The sequence below is a fragment of the Cyclopterus lumpus genome, chromosome 5, assembly GCF_009769545.1.
Source record: "Cyclopterus lumpus isolate fCycLum1 chromosome 5, fCycLum1.pri, whole genome shotgun sequence".
Lineage (NCBI taxonomy): Eukaryota > Metazoa > Chordata > Actinopteri > Perciformes > Cyclopteridae > Cyclopterus > Cyclopterus lumpus.
This window is the reverse complement of record NC_046970.1, coordinates 6,020,941-6,046,654: the sequence shown is the minus strand read 5'-3', so window position 1 is coordinate 6,046,654 and position 25,714 is coordinate 6,020,941. Positions and strand designations below refer to the sequence as shown.

General features: G+C 44.1%; 1 protein-coding gene across 1 annotated transcript in view; it reads left to right on the top strand.

Annotated features, from left to right (window-relative positions):
• Window positions 1-20,084, top strand: part of suclg2 (succinate-CoA ligase GDP-forming subunit beta) — an 86,903-nt gene extending 66,819 nt beyond the window's left edge. Inside the window, exons 10-11 of the mRNA XM_034532850.1 lie at window positions 11,125-11,245; window positions 19,142-20,084. Of these exons, the coding sequence (XP_034388741.1) occupies window positions 11,125-11,245; window positions 19,142-19,254 (234 nt within the window). The 3' untranslated portion in view covers window positions 19,255-20,084. The remainder of the gene's footprint in view (window positions 1-11,124; window positions 11,246-19,141) is intronic.
• The last annotated feature ends 5,630 nt before the right edge of the window (window positions 20,085-25,714 follow it).

Sequence of the window (25,714 nt, the reverse complement as noted above, 5' to 3'; positions counted from 1 at the left end):
GAGGTCGGTGTGTCTCTCCTCCTCGCTCTGCGTCGTGCATGAGCAGCGTAGTTTCAGTGGGTAGGCTTCAGAATTCATCAGCCACTGTTTTTCTTTTGCTTAATTAGCCTACAACGGGAGCTGATTCCTACCAATGGTTTCTGTTTAGCAGTATTATAGAGTGGCAGCCCCCGGGAACTGTAACATTCATCGTGGTCTCATTCGTTTACTCCGCTCCCAGCAATAAGCTTGAGGAGCACTGTAGACTTTTTACCCCTGGGATAACCTCTCAGGCTGCATGCAGGCGGTTCTTACCTCTGATTAGAGATTGATTATTGGGGCATGACATGAAGGGCTCCAGATATTGAAAAAGTACTGATTTTAAATTGAACCATAAAACACTTTTAATCTATATTTGTATCTCCAGTCAATTGTAACTTCCTCTCAAAAGTGCAAGATTCGAGATTGGGGCCATTCAATTAACTCTCAAAGGCTCTCAACGCAGGCGACGATGAGCCGGCAGCTCACAGCAAACGTGCTAACAGTGCAAACGTCAAAAGCGCTGACATTGCGGACAGTGTTTACCAGACGAGGGAATCGGAGGGTGGGCGCCATGCCAACGCGACAACGCTGACGGTCACGACGGCGTCATCGGCTGTAGAGCACAGATTCTATTTTCAAATAATTTCTGTTCAATTTTTTGGACTAACATTATTATGACAAGCTCAATAATAAATTGCATCATGAATTTAAAGGTCTTCACTGTACCCCCTAGCTTCTGAAACCAAATTTAACTGCTTTACAATTCTATTCAATTCAATTCAATTCTAGCATTTTATTTCAATTCTAGCTATTTTATTACAATACTTCATATATATATATATATATATATATATATATATATATATATATAAAAATATAAATGCTAGAATTGAATATGTAACGTGAGGTGAACTCACGGAAAGGGTTTGATTATTAATCTCGAAGAAAAATGACTAAGTTGCATGATATACACATGATGATGAAGATTGAAGAGAGGAAATGCCACTTGGTTTGTTGGCAGGTTTAACGGCATTGAAGCATCGTGCTCAGTGACAGCCGTGTACAGTCGGTGGTGTTGTGGTACGACGAATGTTTACCTGGCACCCTTTTACTAACACAACAGCTTTGACTTGTTGCATCCATTCATGGCCACCATAACCCTAATTTCATCCAAGAATATATTGGTCCATGTTTAAAAGCCCAGTTTGTTTGAACACTCAGTCATACTGAGTTTCCAAACCGTTAGGAAGAACCAATGGCGTGCCCATGCATGCAGTGAGCTACTGCAATCAGAGCTTGTGAGCATGAAGTGTAAAAGGTGTTGTAGCGGCGATCCGTCGGCGCGGTTCTCGTTTAGCCGCTAAAGAGCTGCAGACACCTTGAGTCTCTTCCTTACGCAAATAAGATGACCGTATCCTTCATTTCGTTTGCTGGCTTTATTTAAACATGAATCAATCGTACACACATAACATAAATAAACTCTCTCTCTCTCTCTTACGGTCTTATGGTCTTACGATCTTACGTTCTTACGGTCTTACGGTAGAAAAACTATGTTTCCTCTGTGCCTAATGCAGCTCATCTCATCTCATCTCACCTGCTGCTGTCATGACGTCATTAAATTATTCCGTAATTAAGAAAACAAATAACAGCCTTGTGGCTCTTACAGGTGTTATTTACCTGGATGCGGTTCACAGTGTCATGTGAACATAAAACTAGGGACAGTACTTGAAGTTTCTTTTCACAGATATCGTTCGTGTCTGCATTTGGAAAGAAGCACATATGGGGACTGTGGCTCAGTGGTGAGCAGGGTCGTCCTTCAATCAGAGGATCGGCGGTTTGATCCCCGGCTCCGCTAGCCCATGTCGATGTGTCCTTGGGCAAGACACTTAACCCCAAAATTGCTCCCGGAGCTGTGCATGTGTGTGAATGTTAGTTACTCCTGATGGGCAGGTGGGTCCTCCCATCAGTGTATGAATGGGTGTGAATGGGTGAATGATGAATTAAAGCGCTTGAGTGGTCGGAAGACAAGAAAAGCCCACTGACATCAGGACAGCAGCAAGTCTCTACATCTTCCGTCGGAAACTAAAAACCCGTCTTTTCCGACTATACCTTTTAATAAAAACCGATTAGCACTTCATTGGCACTTGCTTATGGTATTTTTGTAGTTTGGGCTTTTTTGAAGAAATGTTAGCGTCTTGATTCTTATTGTTTTGAGTTTGTCATGGTTGAATGCACTTATTGTAAGTCACTTTGGATGAAAGCGTCAGCTATATGACCTGTAATGTAATGTAATGTAATAAAAACGCTATACAAGTACAGGTCCATTTTTATCATTACCATATTGAACAACAACATGAATATAGTGGGGAAACAAACTTCAACTGCAAGCAGCCAATGATTAATATGTGTCACTGGTCCATCCCCAAAACCAATGGGCACAAAAATAAATGCCGCGTGTTGGAAGTAAAATCCAAGAAAACAATCAAAAGGACCAAAAGCAAGTTTGGATGGAATGAGGGAGGAATTGCACAGTGATACTGTGAGTCATGACACACTGCACAGTTTGTATGTGTGGTGGCCATTTTAGACCATTTATGATTAATTTGTATTATGTGTTCTGCTCACACCTGTCAAACGTATTTCACATATTCCTAATGTGAATGCCTGCCATTAGATTAGAGGGGACATTATTACAATCATGAAACACCACATGCTGTATTATTTTATCTCCCAACAGTCAGCGCCAACTGGCCCAGACTGTAATAGGGTTGATCCCATTTGATCCCCAGTTGAACTGACTGTGACCTCACAAAACACGATTTTGGCCATAACTCAAGAATGAATATGCCGATTAAGGCATTTAACACAAACGTCTAATAGGATGAAGTGATGACAATTTGGACAGACGTGAATACAAACTGCCACGTTACTGATTGGTGGAGGCATACGACTGTGAGGCGCTGATTCTGGTGTGTTTTTTTTTTCATTTGCAGCCAGAGATTTAGTTTGTAAGTGAGTAAATGTTTGACTGCAAACAGAAGTCTTCTCACTGGAGCTACGGTATTAGTCACCAGGCCCCTACTCCATCAAGCTGATGCTCCGACCTCATCCAGAGCACCACATATCCTCCAAGATGTCCCATCAAATTGTTCATCCCCCTTGCTGACTTGACTTGACAGAACTCTAGCTTTTTTAAACCTGTAAAGCCCACCTTGGGCTGTACAAATAAACCTGACTTGACTTGTAGAGAACCCCCACTGTGCAATGACTGATGGAAAGCAGTGGACAACATACTGCCATACTTCTATGTCAGAAGACAGGGGGCAGAATGGTTCATTAGACACATGGCCCATGACCCCGCTGCCTTAAGGCTGTAAGAGCCATCTCAAGAATCCATTCTCTGGTCGCATGCACTCTGCCAGATCTCACCTTTCCTCATCTCCTTCCCCACCTTCCTCATCCACACCTTCACACCCCTTCCCCCTACCGTTGGCAGGATGTACAGCCATACCTGCCTTGGATTGGTTTCTATCCTGTGGCCTGTAAAGAGAAATGGTGTCAGAGGTGTGTGTTGGGGGTCATACAGTACCTATAGTCCAAGGCAGGTGTGAGAAGATGATCAATGATGTCGAGACATATCGATGCAGAGTAGGGTTCAAGTTGTCAAATGGTTTTCCTCCTTTTACATAATTTGAAGACTCAAGAGTTTGATTTTGATTATCAGCGAGACGTGAAAGGGAACTAACATCAGGTATTGTAGATGGTAGACTGCGTTTAGTGATGACATCTTCATGTTCTCCAGATGAAACCTTGTCCCCACATGGCATCGATCAGGCAGGTATCTAGCTGACTGTTGCTGTGGGAAACTTCAGATGCCACTGTCAGTCGAAGAGGTGTCTCCACCGGTCACATGGCCAATCTTTGACATAATGCTCAGTCTGTGTCTTCGCAGTCCTAAAAAGGGGCTGTTATGGTTCAGCAGGCCGGATAATTATTTCCGTCTTGTCCCTTATGCTAGGGACCGCACCACTTCCCATCACCTCTCTCCGACTCTTTTCTTCTCCATCTCTCTTCTTCCATCTGTTTCACTTCGCCTCCCTCTCTGACTTCAAGACCCTCTTTTCCCTCAGTCTGTCTTTGTGTCATCCTCTCTGTCTTGTTCTGTATCCTCTCTAAGAATAGATACGCACGGGCAAAATAACTGCTCGGTTTGACAGAATTGATGCTCAAAGTGGAGAACGTGGCATACAAGATTGCGAGATGAACACATATATATATATATATATATATATACATTTTACATGGGTTTCCTTACTCATTGGATGCTCCTTACATATATGACAAAGAACACATGGAAGCTTGCTCTTCCTTTCATCCACATCTTTGTGTGATAACATGAAGCACAATATCACAGTGTGTCTAGGAATCCGATTATTCCAAGAACATGTTGGCTGTGTCTAATGTGTGAGTGCTGTGTTGTGACAGTGCTTACCTTCGTCTCTTGTAACAAGGCAGACTTTTTCTTATTTGTGTACCATCTATATTCAAACGCTTATCAACAATGATAATTTTATACCGCCGCAATTTTTGCTTTGTATGGGGGATGATGTTGTGTATTCGGTACTTCCATCAGTGTGTCATGGGTCCAGATGTATCTAGTTCTCACGTCCCTTTTGGCTGTGCCATCATCTAACGTCAATAGTGGGAAGCTAAGCTCAGTACTTTCTTGTTGCAACAAGACTGGCGGACGCTCTGGCATCCAGTCCAAATATAAGATATGTGAAGAAATCCTCAACAACACCTTGACCATGTGAGGCAATTCACTCCTATCTTGCTTCAAACTAGTACAAAAACAGAATAATCGTTTCTCACCAAACGGCCGTACCGTGATTCCAAGGAGTGTGATTAGAGCCAGCAGGCCTGTCTTGATTTGGAAGCCGCGGATGTTAACCTGTGGCCCCGGGGCCGAGCACGGGGCTCCCTGCAGATCGAAAACAAATAAACAAGGCCTGCCAGAACAGGCGGTGACGGTGCAGGCTGTCTCCAGTAGATAAGACGGAACAATTGCCCTTAATAGGCCACAGAGAGACAAACGCCCATCTTCAGCCCTGCCTCTTTTTTTTTTGTTTTTTAAACTCCTATCTGCTTGCTGGTAACAAAGGAAACAAGATGCTTTCCCTTTCCTTTCTTTCCTGCAGAGAGATTAGCAGTGCTTAAGAGGGGTATGGGCATGAAAATGTGTATTTGAGTGATAATTCAGCAACGCACGCGCAACTCGTGACAAGAAGCTGTGCAAAATGAGAGGGAACACAAGGCGTTGATTCCCCTCTGGGTTGAAACTTGGAGGAGAGAAGTACAACATGTTTGTTTGCTATTTATCAGTCGATGGAAGACTTTCTGAACACGTGACGCGTGCCTTTCGATGTTGTCTTTTATATTTCAGTCCGTCCAGATTCCCATCGATGTATAATGTGATAGTTGTATAATTAGACGTGCCTTTATCCACAAGAACAACAACACACTCACATTTTGTCAAACATGTATCCAAGACGCGTAACAACAAAGGCGGGAGGAGTACAATACTGGGCCATGTGAGCATGTCAAATTGTCTGGGTTCCATTTCTTACTTGTCCTGAATGCACTTAGCGGGGCGTATAATAGCAGGCAGAAAAGCCTGTTTCCCCCGTGAAGGCCCTTTTTTTGACTTTGACGCAAAAAGAGCCGGCAGCAATGATCCTGTTTAGTAAAATTTGAATCATTTCACCGGCACCCAGGTAGAAGGGACCGGCTCATGCCGCAACACTGCCTGAAAGAACGCACAAAGATCTCTCTAAAAAGAGCGAGCTGGCACATTATACCTGCTGCCTTATGCTGAGCTCTGATGAAAGAAATCCACCCCGCTGCCGGGTTAGCTCACCTGAAATGAATGCCTTTAAGGAGAGAGGCAGTACTCGTTTTCTGTGACAGGAGGTAAAAATGCTACAGAGTGTGATGTTGAAGATTATCGACGGATTGGAGTGCGCAATGCTATTCCATAGCTTAGGGCTGGATTTCTGAGCCACTGTGGGCTGATTGGAGTCGAGCAGTTGTTGGACTTTTGATTGGATGGAGGGCGTCAAACCAAAGAGATTGACACTAAATTTGACTTCCATTCTTTTGGCCAGTTCGTCATTGTGCCATTTCAACCCCTTTCAGACCAGTACCGTGCTACAAAGAAGCAATATACTGTATTTTATAACTAGTGGGGACTGTGCAGTCCGCCGCCAAAGCAGCAATATGCTTTACCAAAGGTATGTATTGCAATTAAGAACAGAATGAACTGTCCTTGCAGAGAACATGATTAGAGATGCACACATTTTTGCCTTTTCTGCTCTTTTAGCTCCAGTGCCTTTTGCATATTTTCAATTAAAGGCGTTTTTTCCTCTGGGCACTGAAAGCGTGTACCAAATTGGATGCCTGGTAGAGCCTTCAGAAGAATTCAGCCAACAACTTCTCTCGTTCTGGTAGATTTATTCCCTGATCACAAACAAAGTGCAAGCGCTCGCTGCGATTGTAATCACAGGGGAGTCCTTCTGACAACACACAGGTTGGTGAACAGTAGTTAACCACATTATCTCATCTGGTGTTGTAACTATCTTTATTCAGAGTAGGCAGAAGTGGTAGAACTTTAACATTAGATGCATGCTTGTTGTGGTAAGTAATGTTCCTCAGGCTCTACACTTGCTTGTAAACACAAACAAGAGGAATTATGAGAAGAAAACCCAACAAACTTAGAGCAAAGTGCAACTCAGTCCTCCTAACCACATGCATATTTCTATAAACAGCATTTACTTATTTGCCAAGCAACATAAATCATGTCTTACGTATCATTAATATACATAGGTGTCAATAGGAGACGCATGAATGGAAGAAAAATGGTTCTTCCCAATAGAGACAGAGTTGAAAAATGGGCTGCAAATAGGGTGAGAATAGAGCCTTCTCTGGTGAGGCTGCACAAAGGCATCTGAATCTCTGCTGCCCCCCAGTGGTGGGTGGGTGTGCATGTGTGTGCATGTGTGTGTGTGCGTGTTTGTTTATATAGTCCTCATTGTGGATCAGTGTCAACCATCTAACACGAGGAGCGATGTTGCATTACATACATGTCATTGTTATTTCATTGGACATGTAATACAACTACAATGACTCTAGACCTCCAATCATTTCATCTAAGTTCTGTATGTTTTCTTGTTTTGAAACACATTCAAATCAGTAAATGCACCGACTCAAGCTGAGAGCTTTGGTCCATAATATTCAGATGTGCATCTCTCCTTCGTGTCTTTTTAAATTGTCTGTGTACAAATTCAGAGTGGCAGTGGCGATGTTGAACTTGGGTCCCCGCTGTGGGCCACACCTGCACAGGGCAGTGGGGCAACACACACTCCCATGTATGCCCAGAGGCAGCAGCAAAGATACACATACACACACACACACACACACACACACACACATGCATACACATAAATGTGTGAACTGCAGATAAAACCTAACAGGCTGTCAGAAGAACTGTTTGATACACGGCTGAGGTTTGAGAACCAACGTTTCACACCTCCTTCTTTCCGTCTGCTTTCCTCTCACTGCTTAACTCACGCAGTCTCCTTCCTGTCTGCCACCCTTCACACATGTAAATGAATGCCGACCACCGAGTAATACGCTGGTCTTCTTTAAAAAGTGTGTGAATGTAGCTTCGTTTTGAGTAGCAGGCGGCTGCAGATTCCCATCAGCAGCGTGGTCAGTCCCAGAGACAGAAGCCGGTGCCTTGAGGCTACACTTTTATATGTGATACCAACTGTACATTAAAGGGGCGCTCCACCAATTTTACGCATGACGATCAGTTTAATTGTCACGAGGAGTGCTGAACATCCTGAAGGGAAGAAGAAGAAAATATATAGTGTCGCGGGTGTCTCTTTTCTTTCAGCTTTCTACAGTCTAAGAAAGCCTTTTGATGTCATCAGGGTTATTTCCGATTGAGCTTGTGACTTAATGAAAACACCAATAAAAACCAAAAGTAAGGGCACTAACCTTCCTGGAATTTACCAGGCATGGAGAGTCCAACAAAAGACGCTTGTGAGTTGTGGAAAATGTTAATTTGAGCTTGATTCATACAAATGACTAAAAGACAGGGTATCTCGGCCCCCGACGCGTCCAATTTTTTTTTTTTTTCAACAATGACTCCCATCCATTATCACCCGCTTATCCGGGGACGGGTCGCGGTGGCAGCAGGTTCAGCAGGCCGACCCAGGCTTCCCTCTCACCCGCAACACTTTCCAGCTCATTCTGGGGGATCCCGAGGCGTTCCAAGGCCAGCCGGGAGATATAATCCCTCCAGCGTGTTCTCGGTCTTCCCCGGGGCCTCCTACCAGTTGGACGTGCCCGGAAAACCTCTAATGGGAGGCGTCCAGGAGGCATCCTGACTAGATGCCCGAACCACCTCAGCTGACTCCTTTGGACACGAAGGAGCAGCGACTCGACTCCAAGCTCCCCCCTGATGTCCGAGCCCCTTACCCTATCTCTAAGGCTGAGCCCGGCCACCCTACGGAGGAAGCTCATTTCGGCCGCTTGTATCCGAGACAATGACTCCCATATTCGCAAAACAATTATACAACAATTGGAAACTTCAAAATCAAATTTTGTTCACGGCTTTAGTTATTTGTCCAAATGAGCATAGAACATACTGTATATTATTATTATTATTATTATTATTATTATATTAAAGTAGAAATTACCATTGTGACTGCCAACTCACTGAGGAAATTACCCTAATCTAGTTTAAATTGCTACAAAAACGTGCAAAATGGATAATAATTTGCAAACACCATATCCATATTTAGTCCTGTGTTAATGGCCATTGTATTGGAGAGAACATGCAAACTGCTCTGCTATAGAAAAAAAAAAATGGACTGCCATTATACTGCCTCTATCTCATCCATTATTTAAATCAATTACAGCACCTCATCATGTGTTATTACACGAGTAATCTGGAGGTCGTGATTCATTTTGTTTTTCTTTGTTTTTCATTTGAACATCTGAGTCGTGTTCATTTGCAGTTTGGGACTAATGCTTCCCGGACTTTTTCCCCTTGTTGCGTTGCGTTCCCTGTGCGATATGCGCCTCATCAGCATGAAACGGCTCTGTGTGTGGACCCCGACCGCTTCATTTCCTTACACCTGCGTCTTCACGCTGCCGTCTGCGTTTGTTGGTCTTGTGTCCGTGCTCTGCTGTTCACGAGGAGGCGCTCGCTCGGATGGCACGTAGTGGACAGCTCTGATAGCTATCTAAGTCCTTGATCTCCTCTCCCTATAAACGTCATTACCACACACTGAAAACATACACGTTCACGACAGGCGCACACAAACACCCACACGGTGCTCATCCGAATCGGCGCTAACAGATTAGCAGTGATTATAAACAAACATGGAGGATTAATCCTGTGTGCTCTCTACTTTTCGTCTGAGCTAGCCAGGGTAATTACCAAGTGCTAGATTGTTAGTGTAATTGCATGCACACACACACACACACACACACACACACACACACACACACTCTAGCTGCTTTGCTTTTCACGACTTGGTGTTATCAGCTTCATGCTCATTTTGTAAAAAAAAAAAAGTAAAATATCTTTTGCAAAAAGAAACCGCAAGACAGCTGAAGGGAAAACAGTGAGGTTGTTTGCACACAACTTTGCGTCTTCACAACTAAAAGGTTTGTTCTCGATGGCTGTTTTGAAAATGTGAAGTCGTGACATCTTAACATTTTGCGAACCGTAGCTATTGAATTTGAACCGAGTCTCGAGCAAGGTGGGGGTCTCTCTTGTATTAGCTCGATGCCGCCTAAGACCTCGCCTCTGTCTGTTTTCCCGTGGGATTCAACCTTCGGCTTCCCCGCCAATGTTATCAGCTACTTTCGATTCCCAGCAGACAGCGGAAGAAAGACTCTCTAGAAATAAGGTTGTGAATCCAAAGACAAAACACTGTGCTCGAGGACATCTGCCAAGGGTGAGAATATTTATAAGTACCTTTGTCTGAACTTCATTCACTATCTCCTTCAAGTTGGGAGAAATGCGAACCCTGTTTATTGCAATAAAACCCTGAAAAGATGGGTGTTTTATGTGTAGTCCTTGCAACGGGGACGCTGGCGAAACTTAACGCCGCTCCGTCGGCCCCGTTGGCCCCGTTGCATCCACAGAGCCTCCCGCGGAGGGTTTGTTTGCTCCTGGCCTGATCGCTCCACGCTTTCCATCCCCTCCCTCTGGTCGGCCGAGCGCATCGCTGCAGCTCGTCATCACAACAACAGTCCCCAAGAGCGAGATGGTGGCACGAAATTAGGAACTGTTACAGCTCCCCCAGCACCCTCTTCCTGCTGACTCCACTCCCCAAAACCGGACTGGTACACTCCAAGATGTCGTCCTTTTATGCAGTTCTTTGGTTCCCCTATTTTAGTTTGTATGGTCTGCTTTATTTTGTATTTGTAATTTTCTATTTCTCTATTGTGTTAATTGCCTATATGGCATTGTCTCCTTTGCCTCATGTATTTTCTGAAATGTTTACTTGTATTGATGTTATGTTTTTACCTTGCTTCTATGTAGAGTATTTTGTAAACCCTGTTTTTAAAGGTGCTATATAAATAAATATATTATTATTATATTCCATTAAGAGGAAAGGAAAGAGCTTTATACCGCACAGTTTTTTTTAAAGGCCTAATATGATGCATGGCTCTGCCACATTGTTTTGAAAACAAGCCAGGTGTGCAGCGTCTTCTGTTTGTCATGTCACCACTTCCCATTGAAATATTACTTTATTATTTGGCCCCGATGTTGCCTTTTTCACCTGCTGCTGCCCTCTTAACTTCAACAATATATTACTCTATTCCGCCTCGGTGTGACAGTGTTGTATAGCCTCTTGGTGCACGTAATATTGTACACAACGGTTGGGAGGCTGCTCCACTAAATGTTTTCCTCAGTCAAGAGACCTTGTTCACTCGTCAGAATGAAAGTTTTGTATGAGAAATGTACATCCTTTGCACAATGCCACTGGATTTAATTCCTTATTTGATTCTCTTCTTTCACAGGTCGAGGCCATCTTGGTCAACATCTTTGGTGGAATCGTCAACTGTGCCATCATCGCCAACGGCATCACCAAGGCTTGCCGAGAGCTGGAGCTGAAGGTGCCGCTGGTGGTCCGGCTCGAAGGTAGAAATGCGCTATAAAAAGAGATCAATGAAATAAAAAAAGTCAGTCCCATAGTCACACCCCATATGGCCACGATGTACAACTTCAATGGAATAAAGCATTCAAACACTAACAAATTACTGATAATATAGCCAGTTATATCTAGTTTTCAATATAAATATATAATTTATTTGACCATTTTTGAAGTGACAAATGTATATATTATCACTTGTTAGTGTTACACAGGATTTAAAGCACATCTTTCCCTCTTCGTTTTAAACTTTGGAGCCATTGTATTATTGCTGCTGTGCTCTCTGGAGCCGATCCATCTTCATTGTGGCCCGGCGTCCCGTTGAGAACAGGAGGACATTTCTCATACGTGTCACATTGTGCCGCAACCGTCATTAGCGCCAGCCAGAATAACGGCAGAGATGCACTGATTGGCTCACCTTTCACCTGTGTATGCTAATGAAACCTGTGTGGGGGGGGGGGGAGGGGTGTGTGTGTGTGATGCAGTGGTGACTCCCAGAGGCGCGGGGGCGAGTTGGTGGTTTGCTTAATTGTCAAGATCCTGCTGAGTGGTGTGTCCAAAGCATGTGTGTGTGTGTGTGTGTGAGAGCACTTCATACTGTATGTCCTCACACTCTGCTAATAAGGTGTGTAGGTCAGGGCGCGTAAGCTGTTTCTAGAACCCCACTGTGCACCGAGGCACTACAGTACAGTATACACATGGCCCTTAAGAATGTGTGACACTGTTTACACTATTCTCCCCTTAAACAAAAGGAAATGTCATGTAGGTCTGTAATCGAGGGACTTTTATATAAGGACTTTGCACCAGAACTGAAGCTGTAACGAGAACTGACGTGTGGCTTAAACTTAAATCCCACAAGTCACAACTGCACACAAATTCAAATTTGCACGATTCTTCACGTTGCTGATTGACCACGCGGCCGAAGAGTGAACTCCTGAACTGTGTCGCCACAGAAGCGAGGTATCGAAAACAGACCCCTTAATTAGTCGCCGCATATTTCTCATACCCCCCCCCCCCTCCCCAACCATGTAATGCAACCTGACTCACAAACAGAAGGTCACTGCTGGCGGTTGGGCCAACCACGTTCTCCTGGCCCGGGCCTAATCCAAGCTTTAGCTGTGGGTCATTACATCCTGGGCCGCAGTCTTGTGAAGAAGATTGCTTCAGAATCAATCAGCTCAGCTTGCTAGGCTGACCGCCGGGCAGCGAGAGCGGCCCAGCGCTCTTCAACGGGATCAGAATGGATTAACTGGCACACTTTTAATTGGGAAGGCTCTTTTTAAAAGACCTGGGTTGATTACATTGGTGGAGAGTTATGTATCCCCATGTGTGGAGGAGAAGGGTCATGTTGTCTAGATGCTGATAGGGTGGAATTAGTTGATAGAGTTGCTTGAAGTACGAGCTAATAGAGAGTCGGACTAAAACACACCCAGTTTGTGGCTACAGTATAAGCACTTATATTCATATGCAAAAGAACCCGCACAAAATGTTTGTACACACCCATGTTTAAGGTATTGAAAGGAAGAGATACATGACGAAGAACTGTACTGCCCCCTTTGGCCACAGTGCAAACATGGACATATTGCTCTGTGAGGAGGCTCGCTGCCACTCTGGGGAAACAAATCCTCTTGAATAGCCCTCAGGGTCCAGGAGAAAGACGAAAAAAAAAGGTGACTGCATTCGCTTAACTCTGTTCCCCGGCCTATTGATTTACTCAGCCGTTCCCCAACTGTCTCTCAAACAGTGGAGGCTGTTTTCTCCCTTTTTTAAAAGGCGATCTGACCATATTTCTCCCACTTAATTAAAAATAGATAGTATGGTTGAAACGGTCCTTTCAGTCCCGACGGTGTCATCACAGCTGAAATAGCCATCTGCTGCGGCTAATGCACACATAAACAGGTATTCATGTACATGCATACACGCTGAATATAAAAGAGCAGACACCTGCTCGGTTTGACACTGACCATCTTTTTTTTTGACTTTTTGAAATCTACATTTATTAAATGTTTAGTTGTAAGAATTCAACAATTCCCAATTTTGTTCTTCCTTTCATGTATTTTGCATCTTTTTCCTCCTCTTCGCTTCCAAAAAGCACCGGTCCAGAACTGAAAATGTAATGAGAATAAATAGTGTCAGATGCCCAAAAGCTGAATTTGATGGAATTTTTATTACAATGAGGTTCAGCATGGATGAAAATCTGAATGACTCGATGCATTCATATATAATATGAACTCTCAATGTCAGAGATGCTCTGTAGATGTAATATACTGAGCTCCAGTCTCTCTGAAACAAGATTCAAGACAAAATCAGAAACATGAAAACGTTGATTAATGACTGGCGAGCACATCAAAGGAGAAGCGTCCGCCCCGTTCTCTCTCTCTCTCTCTCTCTCTCTCTCTCTCTCTCTCTCTCTCTCTCTCTCTCTCTCTCTCTCTCTCTCTCCTCTCACTCACTCACTCACTCACTCACTCACTCACTCACTCACTCTCTCTCTCACTCTCTCACCGCTCCAATGAGAAGCATTTGATGTTCCACACACAGGAGGAAGGTGGGAAGAGCGAGCCTCATCCAATTCTGTCTGAAGGGAAAAGCCCAACTGTTTAGTTCTGAATATTAAAAGGATTCAAAGTTAGAACAAGTGTGATGACATTTAGTGATGATTACACCTGTTGTTCACGGTTACTATTTCTGTAATACTCTCTGGGTCACAAAGTCTAGAAAAAAGGAATCGTGGCTCTGCTATTTCATATTCAGTGTTATTATCAACAGGTTTCTCTCTCTCTTATTTATATACGTGTGTGTGTGTATATATATATATATATATATATATATATATATGTATATGTATATATGTGTGTGTGTATGTGTGTGTATATATATATATATACATATATGTGTGTGTGTATATATATATATATATATATATATATATATATACACACACACACATATATATATATGTGTATGTATATATATATATATATATATATATATATATGTGTGTGTGTGCGTATATATATGTGTATATGTATGTATGTATGTATGTATATATATATATGTGCAGATATGTGTACAGTAAATATAGTTTGACAGTATGTTTTAAGAACAAGACTAGCTATCCAGCCATGTCATTGTCCTAAAATGAATATCAATATTTCCAGGAACACATGAGGAAGCCATGTGTCCTGTCTGCTGCAGCCTGAAGGAGAGCATTGAATAGCAGATGGGATGTGAGAGTTCAGAGGTGCAATGTAACTTACAGTCACCACCACGTGGTGTTCAGAGGACGAGGCCCTGAAGGACTACACTCATTGTTATGAATAAGATATTCTATAATGTAGCCAGTGCATTCATTTAGAGCGGTGAACCGACCATTTAACTGGAACTACTTAGTAAAAAAAAAATATGAAGCTGATTTAAAAAGTCTGCTTTTCAGATTTTTAGAAAAGTATGTATACCTTTTTGTGTTGTCACAAACCAAAAGAAGGAACAAAAAAGTAACTTTTCTGAACAGCGGCCATCATTTCGATGAAAACACATCCAGTACAAAATGAATTGTGTAAATAATAAGATTAACGACGGTGGAATTATGGTCCATGCTGGCTCGTTCGTGTAATTAGTCAAACCTGTGCTATGGCAAGTCAAAAGGCCTTTGGTAAATGCTAATGGTGTGTTTTATTAGTTATGAATTCAACGATTCATTTGTAAAAGAAAGATGCCATTATTTCTCATACAAAAAGTAATTTGTCTCACTTTTTATTAAAAACAAAGTTCAGAGGGAATGGATCAAGCTAATTCCTCAACCACAGAAAGGGATTTAGTTAAGTTATCAAGCGTTGCATAATTTATTTTCTTGTCTTTACCTTATGCAAGAACACATTTCACACGCATCACAGGGACAATAATTGCCTGTGATGCACGAGGAACTCCGGGTTGGAGAATTCAGCGGCGTCTTCTCCTCATGTCTCGTTAGGACAGAAATACTCACAGATTTATGAACTCCAGCATCAACAGAACTCTTATTATCCTGTTGAAATACGGTGTCCTTTAATTGACTCACGCATTAATTAAAGTGTCATTCTCAACAATAGTCGCAAGAAAGCTTGAACATTAGTGTTGCTATCCACCATTAATGTGTTCTATGAAGTGGCAATTATTTAGATGGCAAAATACTTAAAGGAACTGTGTTCCAACTCTTATCTTTGTAAAGATCTGGTGGAGTAATGTCTATGTGAGCAGAGAATGAAGCGTCTCCTCGCTTCGTTGACATTACATTACATGTCATTTAGCTGATGCTTTTATCCAAAGCGACTTACAATAAGTGCATTAAACCATGAGTACAAACTCAGAACAACAAGAATCGAGAAAGTAACAATTTCTTCAATAAAGTTAAACAACAAAGTACTATCAGTAAGAGACATTTAAGTGCTACTAAAGTGCTACTACGGCTCTACCTTCCCTATTCAAGGTATAGTCAAAAAAGATGTGTTTTTAGTTTGCGACGGAAGATGTAGAGACTTTCTGCTGTCCTGATGTCAATGGGGAGCTCGTTCCACCAATGAGAAGCCAGGACAGCAAACAGTCGTGACTTTGTAGTGACGGAGCTAGCGAAGTGAACGAGCTGGGGTGTACGGTTAACCATGTCCTGGATGTAGACTGGACCCCATCTGTTCGCAGCACGGTACGCAAGTAGCCTACCAATGTTTTGAAGCGGATGTGGACGGCCACCGGTAACCAGTGAAGGTCACGGAGTAGTGTGGGTAAACTTCGGGAGGTTGAAGACCAGTCGAGCAGCTGCATTCTGGATGAGCTGTAGAGGTCGAATGGCATTAGCAGGTAGACCTGCCAAGAGGGAGTTACAGTAGTCTAGATGCGAGATGACCAGAGCCTGGACCAGAACCTGTGCCGCCTTCTGATGTTATGTATTCCCCTGATGTTGCACAGCATGTACCTACAGGGGCGTGTTGTTGCGATAATGTTGGCAGTCAGGGAGAGTTGACTGTCACGTGTCACACCGAGGTTCCTGGCAGTCGGAGTCGGGCCAACACTGAGTGGTTGGAGGTAATAGTTAGGTCGTGGGTGAGAGAGCCTTTTCCTGGAAGGAAGAGTAGTTCAGTCTTGTCGGGGTTAATTTTCAGGTGGTGTGCGGACATCCACTGAGAGATGTCAGTCAGACAGGCAGAGATTTGTGCTGCTACCTGCGTTTCAGATTGAGAAAACGAGAGGATCAATTGGGTGTCATCGGCGTAGCGATGGAAGGAGAAGCCATGCGAGCGAATTACAGAGCCGAGAGAAGTTGGTGTACAGAGAGAAGTTGACGTAGCCGGGCCGGCCGTGAGCTCAAGTTTGTGCATGTGAGGGCCGCGGGTTTGATTCCCGGTCGGAGCGGTCCTTCTGTGTGGAGTTTGCATGTTCTCCCCGTGGCAGCGTGGGTTCTCTCCGGGCTCTCCGGCTTCCTCCCACAGTCCAAAGACATGCTGCAGGTTAATTGATCTCTAAATTGCCCATAGGTGTGAATGTGAGAGTGAATGGTTGTATGTCCCTACATGTGCCCTCGATGGACTGGCGGCCTGTCCAGGGTGTCCCCTGCCTTCGCCCTATGTCAGCTGGGATAGGCTCCAGCGCCCCCGCGACCCTAATGAGGATAAGCGGTATTGAAAATGGATGGATGGATGGATGGATAGCAGAAATGAATAACCGCCTAAAACTCTGGAGATTGTGTAAATCATTTTGTGTGGCAGTAAAAATCTTTCTTTTTTTTTTGTCAAGTCGTTCTTGGTGTGAGTGCATTTTATTATGTGCCTGGGTCCAGGCTGTGAGTAGGTCTCTGGCAGCACCTAGTGGCTGCAGGTGAACACACACATCCATATACGAAACAAACTCTACAAACACACACACTCACACACTCACACCTAGTGGGGCCGTTTCCAGTGGGGCTCCGTCCTTTCCTCTGCTGCTGTGAGCTATCATTGCTCCCTACTGCTCACAGTGGAACTGCAGTCCTCTCTCTTTCTCTCTCTCTCTCTCTCTCTTCCTCTCTCGCTCCCTTTTTTTCTCTCACTCTCGCTTTCTCTTTAAATATATCTCTCTCTCTCTCTCCCTTTCTCCCTTTCTCTTTAAATGTATCTCTCTCTCTCTCCCTTTCTCTCACTCACAGACACACATATGCAGAGAAAGCCCCCCCCCCCCCCCCACACCCCCCCCCCCACCCCACACACACACACACACATAACATGGATAACACAGGTAGCACAGATGCAGTGTCTTAACATTGCCGCACACACTATTGCTTCTCATTAATATTTATGGGATGACAATTGAAGTGCATGTGTTGTTTACTTTATTGCAGGACTACATAGTCATATTTGTCTTTTCAGAGTATCTCTTGCATTATGTATTATATGCTGTGGGCACATACGGCTGCTTCTGCCGGAGGTGCATGTTGTTTCAACTTTGCTGTGTTGCAACTTTGTTTTAATCATCTGCAAGATCCGCCTGTATGGCATTACAGTTACGATGTGAGCGACAGCACTGAGACTATAGATTCTTCACAGAGAGAATATTCCAACCTCTGTTTACGCGCCAGAGCAAGGTCTCTTCCTGCTCGGGTTCTAATTAATTACATCGCACAATTGATTGTTTAAAAATGTGTTTGGAATGACTTATTATCACGCTGGACAAAAGAGATGAAATATTAGGCGTTAAGTGGCACCGGTAATAGAATTCTTCGTGAAAGGTGTATTGATCAGGGTGGCCTGGCCTCCAGAGAATTCACACATCATGCAGTCTTAATTACACGCCAGCCAGGAGAGCTAAGGTCGACCTGCAAGTGTCTCTCTGAGCATGCACACACACACACACACACACACACACACACACACACACACACACACACACACAGTGCCAGATCACAGAATTGTCCGGAGTGAATGCAGAGACATCGATGCTCATTTAAATTCACATCAAATATTTTAATTCCACACATACAGTAAATACTGTACATGAATGTTGGACTGCAACTATTATTTTCACTATGGATTCAACTGCAGATTGTTTTCTCTCTTAATCATGTGGTCACTAACATGTGAAATGTTTTGTCCGACCAACGATGTGTTCGGTAAAAAAGAACTAATTATTTTCCAGGAGCAGCCGGAGTAGAGAATTGTTCAGACAGGACTCTGTAAATGGCCTTTTCCTCTGCCATCATGTCTTCATGTGTGAAATCAGTAAATGCCACATAAACAGCTGGCTTTTGTTGTTTCAGCAGCGTGGGCGATTCTGCTCCTTTTTGACCTTTTGCTCTCATGCCCTCGCTCTCTCATCTCACTCGCTCGCTCCCTCTTTTCATCATTGTCCTCTCTCCCTCCCTGTGTCTTCCGTCCCCCGCACTTTCTGTCTGTGTGTGCGTGTGTGACAGGCTTGTGTGTGTGTGTGTGGTGCAGCGTTGTGAGGCAGCCAGTTTAGTGTGTGGCGCCTGTGGAGAGCGTCTCCAGGTGTCTCTCCATCTCTGTGTCTGGTTGGTTGGGGGTCTACCGGGGCATGGACGTCACCGTATCACCCAGCACCTGCTACCCCTGACCTCGCTGCAGCCAACACACACACACACACACACACACACACACACACACACACAAACACAAATAAATTGTCCTCCTGCCTCACTGACGGTGTTCACAGTCAAAGCTACCACCGTTCACCCATAACTCCATCCATCTGTCATCAGGTGCATTGATTCCTCCAAAGGAACTCTTTGTCTTTCACACAGTGTTGGTTTTTACATCAGTGCAGATGGCACATCGGGTTCCACCTTGTTAAGCCCTTTTTTTTCTTTTTCTTGTCAGTATTGTGGTTGCCTGTCGTAACGGCGTTCTTTCTCCGTCTTCTAGGGACCAACGTCCACGAGGCCAAGAGGATTCTGACCGAGAGCGGCCTGCCCATCACCGCAGCAGAGAACCTGGATGACGCTGCCAAGAAAGCAGTGGCGGCCATCCACAAATAGAAAGCTCTCGGTGCAACTGCTCCACACTCTGCCCACTCATTACCAACACGCATCACCGGCAGCCTTTTCTCACACACGCAGACCTCCAGGACCTCAAGCCTTTGCTCTCATAAGCTCACCAGCTTTACCAATATTAAGATGCCAAACACGTGTGCAGTGTTAATTAGCAGATTCAACTACTTTTTATTTTCTAAATCACTCTGTAACTCTTCGGCTTGCCTCCACATCATGTCCTGGAACATCCTAAATCTTCAGTGACAGAAATTGGAAAGAGATCTAACACTAAGTGCATTCCATTTTCCAAAGCGATCCTTTCCATTTGTGTGGAATATTAGTTCAGAGAGATTTTCAGCTCCCTCGTTTTTGTTAAAGTACAATATGACTGAAAACAGCCTGTTGTTGTGAAATCTCTAGAACAAGCTGGTCCAAGAGGCCACGTCACACCGGGCACGTCTTAACTCTGGATTAATCGGTCTGTTTTCTTAGTGACGAAACAAATCCATTAATCCACCCAATGCCTTATCTGTGTATCAAATGAGGAGGATGAAGTATCCACGCTGTGAATATGATACAGCACGTCTTAATTGTGAAGTGCTCTCGGGTGTTAACTGCTTAAGTCGGCGCCCGTTTCAAGAAGGATTTTGTAAACTATCTTGCCGACTCTTTAGGTAGCAGCAGTTACGTCCATTCAGAGGTGCTGAGAAAACAAAATCAAGAATACAACTGTACTTAACTCTTTTTATAATCAACAATGTATATTGACAGGATACCTTGAAGACGGTGTCAAAACTGTGTATATAATTTGAGGGATTAAAAACAACTATTTCAAAGACGAGGGTCTGGTTTCATTCGAAGAATCCCGGCTGGGAAAGACGGAAGCGGATGGAAAGTAAGGAAGACGTCGTAATCAAATTAATTCTCTTGACTTTTACAGGAGAGAGCGCGTTTACAGAACACATGTTGACGTCAGCCGTTTGTACAGTTTCGTACCTTTTTGCCCAAAGAAACACTCACACAGTCGAATGCAAAGATACAATTATACCAATTTCTACAAAATACTTTTTTTGTTGATTTTATTAATACTGAAATACATCGATTTTGGATTAAGCTGCAGTAGAGTAAAAAAAAACGTTCACAATAAGCCCAGTTTTCCAAGAACTCGCTCATGCAACATAGTATATAGATGTATTTGACACCATTTTTCACACTGTCTTGCTTTTCATCTGTGGATTGGCACACACACACACACACACGCAGACACTTAAATTCCTTAAATCACACACCTTCAGTCCTTTTAATGAAACTCCAAGTGTAGGTTGTCCCGAGAGAGGTTTGAGAGGAGAGACTGTCCTTCATCGGCCCGGTGTGAGCAGAACAGAGAGACAGAGAGTTGACTGAGACCTATTCCTGTCAGACACACTGACTGTGTGATGGATTATCTGTCAGGCAATCTGAGAGGATGCCTAGACACACCGGATCGACTGCCACCTCCATGAAACACACACACACACACACACAATGCATGCATTTGTGTCCTCCTGTATGCACCAGGAGGTTTTCTCTCACAAGAAACCTCAAACTGGAGCTCGTATCTAGTTTTCTTTTAATCGGAGTGAACTCGAGAGGACTCCAGGTGGGGTTTTCTCTCGCAATGGCGGCGGATACTGTGTGTGAACTGCCAACCTTGATAAAAAGTGGAGAGGGGTTATTGAGTGAAATTGTTGACTTGCTACAATAATTAATTTCTCCCTATCACCGATAGTCATCTCGAGACACGCATCCAGAGGTCTGCGGCTCTGCGCTGCAGCGTGCCGCCGAGCCGAAGAAATGGGCTGAAGGGTTCAATAATTGCCTTATTTCATGCTCTTCCCATCCGTGTGTCAGAAATATCCCTGCTGATGGATTGGACGGAGGAATTTAAGGCTCGTTAAAGCGGGGCTTCTCGGGGCCCTGGTATTGTTTAATTTGGTGTCAAGCTGGAGGTCACAACGAAATGTGCACACTGATTTACTTGGCAAAATTAGTACCGCTCCTTCATATAAATATAGATGGGGGGGGGGGAAGCTTTGGAGGTCAACCTGAGGATATCTGTCATGTAGCCCCGTTGCCTTTAACTCTGCTAATACCTCTGGAGGTGAGAGTGTGGGGGGAGGGTGTTGTTTTAAACGACCCTTTGGGCGGGATTCTCCTTTAATTAAGCTGCATTAATATGCCCGGGGAGTTTTATTTTTCACCCTTACCGGCTCACTTTATTTGTCTCTGTAATTGTCTATTTGGCTTTCTCAAAACGTGGCGGTTCTTTCATTTCCCTTTTTTTTCCCCCCATGCGCTTCGTTATTGATGTCATAGCGGTAATTGCCACTTTATGAAGCTGCCGTCAGTGTTTAAGCGTGTTGTGAGAGCCGGCGTGTCGTGAAGTGCATTCCTTCAGACTACAGGGTCAAGGCTGTCTCTCAGGAAGTATTGGATATTTATTGAGTCATTCGGAAGCAACAACTGGGAGCACATTAGTTTATAATAAAGCAAAAGCAGTACGAATTGCCTCCGGATATTGTACTTCATCTTTCAGGGACAAGGGGTTGCTCAGCGTGTGTGTGTGTGTGTGTTTATTCTTAAAGTTCTTGGTGAACATTTCAAATTGTTTGTTTCCTCCTTCTTGGTCACAGGAATATAAAATAAGAGAGCGCTTGGGTCCGGCCTCTGTGTTGCTGTTATTGTCTTACTGCCATACTGAAGTCATAAAACGAGATGGCTGCTGGCAGGTTTTGATGGGGGAGAAGCAACACAGTAACTGAGTGAGTAAAACATAAGAGTGAAGGAGGAGTCCAGGCTGTCTGAGGTCCTCACATTTGGCCTCGGCTCGCAGATGAGCAGAGAAATCCATTTCTCTTCTCTCCAAACTGTTGTCAGTGTGTCTGTAATTGATGGACTTGGAATCGATTTGAATTACCTCGGCTGTCTTCGAGAAATTGAGCGGAGAGGAGGCTGATTTAAAAAAAAAAAAAAGAAAAAAAAAAAAGTTGCAATTAGCAACGTAGCCCCCGAATCTCCCTTTTGCCATGGCGACGTCTTGTTTTTCTCACGATCGATACATTTGGAGGGTGTCTCTTAGTCTCAAGTGCAAAGTCTGAACACACAAGTTTATACATTTTTTTTGGGCGGGGGGGGGGAGTTTCAGTACAGTTGCCATCAATAAAACCTCAGTTAAGGACTAGACAATATGGAAAAACAAATCATAGTATTTAATAGTTATGGCCAATTATCTCAAGATCAATATTGTGACGATATATTATGGTTCATTATTGGTGCTTTCACTAAATATGTACACAATTATATTTTTAAGTGGGTAAAGGCAAGTGATGGAACAGCTAGAAAAGTCGCTTCACTTCCCTTTTTAAAACCAGGAAAAGACAACACTTATGCCATTTTACAATATTCAAAACCCAAGACTACATATCTAGTCTCATGTGATATTGATATATAATATTGATATATTGCCCAGCCCCAATGTAATTTGTCCTCCTCGGACCATATATCAGTCCAACATTGCTTCGTTCCTCTCCTCTTTCCATCCTTTCTTCTTCCGTTACTTTGTTCTTTCATGTCTGTCTTTCTTTTCCTTCCATTTTCCATATTCTGTTGCCTTTTTATCGTCATCTTTTTATCCACCTGTCCTGACATTGGTCTCCTCTTCCTAAACCCATATTGCCTTCATGAATCCCATCTCCCCATCATGTTTCCTCAATAGTTTTCCTTCCTTCCTTCCTTCCTTATCTTCGTACTTCTGAACTCAAAGCAGGTGATGAGCCCTTTCAGAACTGAAAACATCAAACTGATGTACATGATCCTCGTTCCCGTCCCAGCTCTCCATCACGCATCTTTTCCATCCTTCCTCGCCCTCCCGCTGTCCTTTCTGCACGCCATTCAGACATGCATTCATTTTTTTTACGTCCCATCTTTTTGTCATTCTAGTTGTTCTCTGTTCATCTTGCCATTGTGCTTCCTCCCTCTCATATCCGCCTCTCTCGCATCGTCGTTCCCCTCCACTGTGCCCTCTTGCTGTCATGCAACCTTGCTTCCTTTCTGTACTCCCTTTCTTTCATTCTTTTGGTTCACCTTCCTCTGTACCTTATTCCTTTTGTTCATCCATCATTTCTTCTCGTTTGACTCATTTCTTCCTTGCTTTCTTGCTTCCTTCCTGCCTCCTTCCCGTGTCTTAGGATTGCACTCTGAGTAGACTTGTGGGAGGCAACAAAAAGACAGACAGGAAAGTGGGTAAATATGTCCTACACCTTTTTGTAAATATTCCTTTGGCTGCATGCTAAACTTTCTTCCCGCTATGAGGTTGTCTCTGGCGAGCTGCCCGCGAACCTGTCGTTGCTTCAGGAAGAAAAGGAATCTTCTCCTGGAATGACAGTAGTTAAAAGCTCATTTGGTTTGACCTCTGAAAGCCAACGCCCTCTAATTAAAACAGTGGCAGAGGCAACAGAATGCCGTTTCAAATTGCTTGACAATTAGGCTCCCGAGTTATCCCGGCGCAGCGCTCGGCAGGTGTTCAGCTGACACGCTCAGACGCTCCATTGTCCCACAATGCCGCGCTTCAATGGCGTCTGCCGAAGGTGAGACGCAATCCTGAGGGGCCGGCACAGTGATGACAACACGGGTAGACGCTGTTGTGGTTGTTGTTGTTGTTGTTGGTATTGATGAGCTGTTTGTTTCTCCTACATCATACTCATTTGTATTAGTTTTATCAAAAGAATGTACACTCACTCTATCATGACTTCAGTGTGTGTGTGTGTGTGTGTGTGTGCGTGCCTCGAGGTGAAGGTGACTTTGACAGTTAATGGCGACAACGGTAGCTTTTTCACTCGCTTCTTTTCTCCCTCCGATGTCTGGAACTCGGGCTGAATACATGAGGCCTGTATGTGTCGGGCGCCATCGCCGTCAAACGGCTCTGCCCGTGGCGCGCCCTGGGACGACGGTTTGTTGCCCGAGCGCCCGGGAAAAGTGGCCTGTCACCTGTGATTTTGGCAACAATATAAAGCGGAGCGGTAATGGCGAGATGAAGGTTGCTGAATGCGCTCGCAACCCACCCGGCCACAAACAGACAGTCAACGAGGGGATGGAGCGCCTGGTTCATATGACGGAGCGCTGGGTAATCAGAGGAGGCGTGCGTGTGTTTTATTTGTAATTGTGCACAGAGGATGTGTGTCAGAATCTACCTGAACCGTGTGTGTGTGTGTGTGTGTGTGTGTGTGTGTGTGTGTGTGTGTGTGTGTGTGTGTGTGTGTGTGTGTGTGTGTGTGTGTGTGTGTGTGTGTGTGTGTGTGTGTGTGTGTGTGTGTGTGTGTGTGTGTGTGTGTGTGTGTGTGTGTGTGTGTGTGTGTGTGTGTGTGTGTGTGTGTGTGTGTGTGTGTGTGTGTGTGTGTGTGTGTGTGTGTGTGTGTGTGGCCTCGAACATTTAAATCATATGGCAACGATTTGCATGAGCTGAATACTTTAGACGGCGCAATGACTAATTGTAAATCCGTGTGTTTACACTAGCACACATTCATCCGTGGGAGCTTCCACCGCCCTCCTCTTCTTATGCTGGCTGCTGGGCAGCCGTGGTGGGGAGTAAATGACTTGTTCATGGACTCGCCGTCGCTGCTAGCTGGTCAGCAAAGTGTGTATTGGGGCTGATAGGGGCACAGTTCCACGGTTACATTCAGACCAGAAACTTGTGAACAATAGAAATACCTCACTGCCAGTTTTCATTGGTGGGAAGGCAGTGAGAGATTGGGTCTTAGTATTTTTTTCCCCAGTTTTTAATAACACTGTGGACTAATCTATGCATCAGTTTCAATGACGTTTCCCTTCAAACTCGACCAGCAGACAAAACATGTAATTCTACAGCCACATTTTACCAACATGCTCTTCTGTGAACATCCAGTCGAACACACGATCCAAACTTCCAAGTCCGACTAAAATATGTGCGTTTGACCACGTTACATACTGCAAGTATGAGGTTACACATGCACACAGGCAGGTAGTATCGGAATGAAAGCAGGCCACGCTCTCAGAGATGAACACATTACCCACGTCCAAAAGATATTTCAAACACTTCCCCTTGTAAAATTCTCCATTACATGGGTCAATAGAGGGCAATGGGAGAAGAATAAATACCCACACCTCTCCCAAAGACTGCAGCCTTCTCCTTTGCCTACACACACACACACAGACACACACACACACACAGGCTGACACTTGCTGTCAGCCCATCTGATTGCCTGTTAGGGAGTCTCGCGCACCACGACAAGTACCCATTTTGCCAAGAACCATTTCCCCCGCCATGTCAGATATGGGGATATTAATGAATGCACAATGACAGTACTTAAGGAGCCGAGCAGCCATCCTGCCTCCGCAAATTTACCCACGGGTCACTTTGGTTTCGACAGGAAAAAAGGAATCTATGGAAACA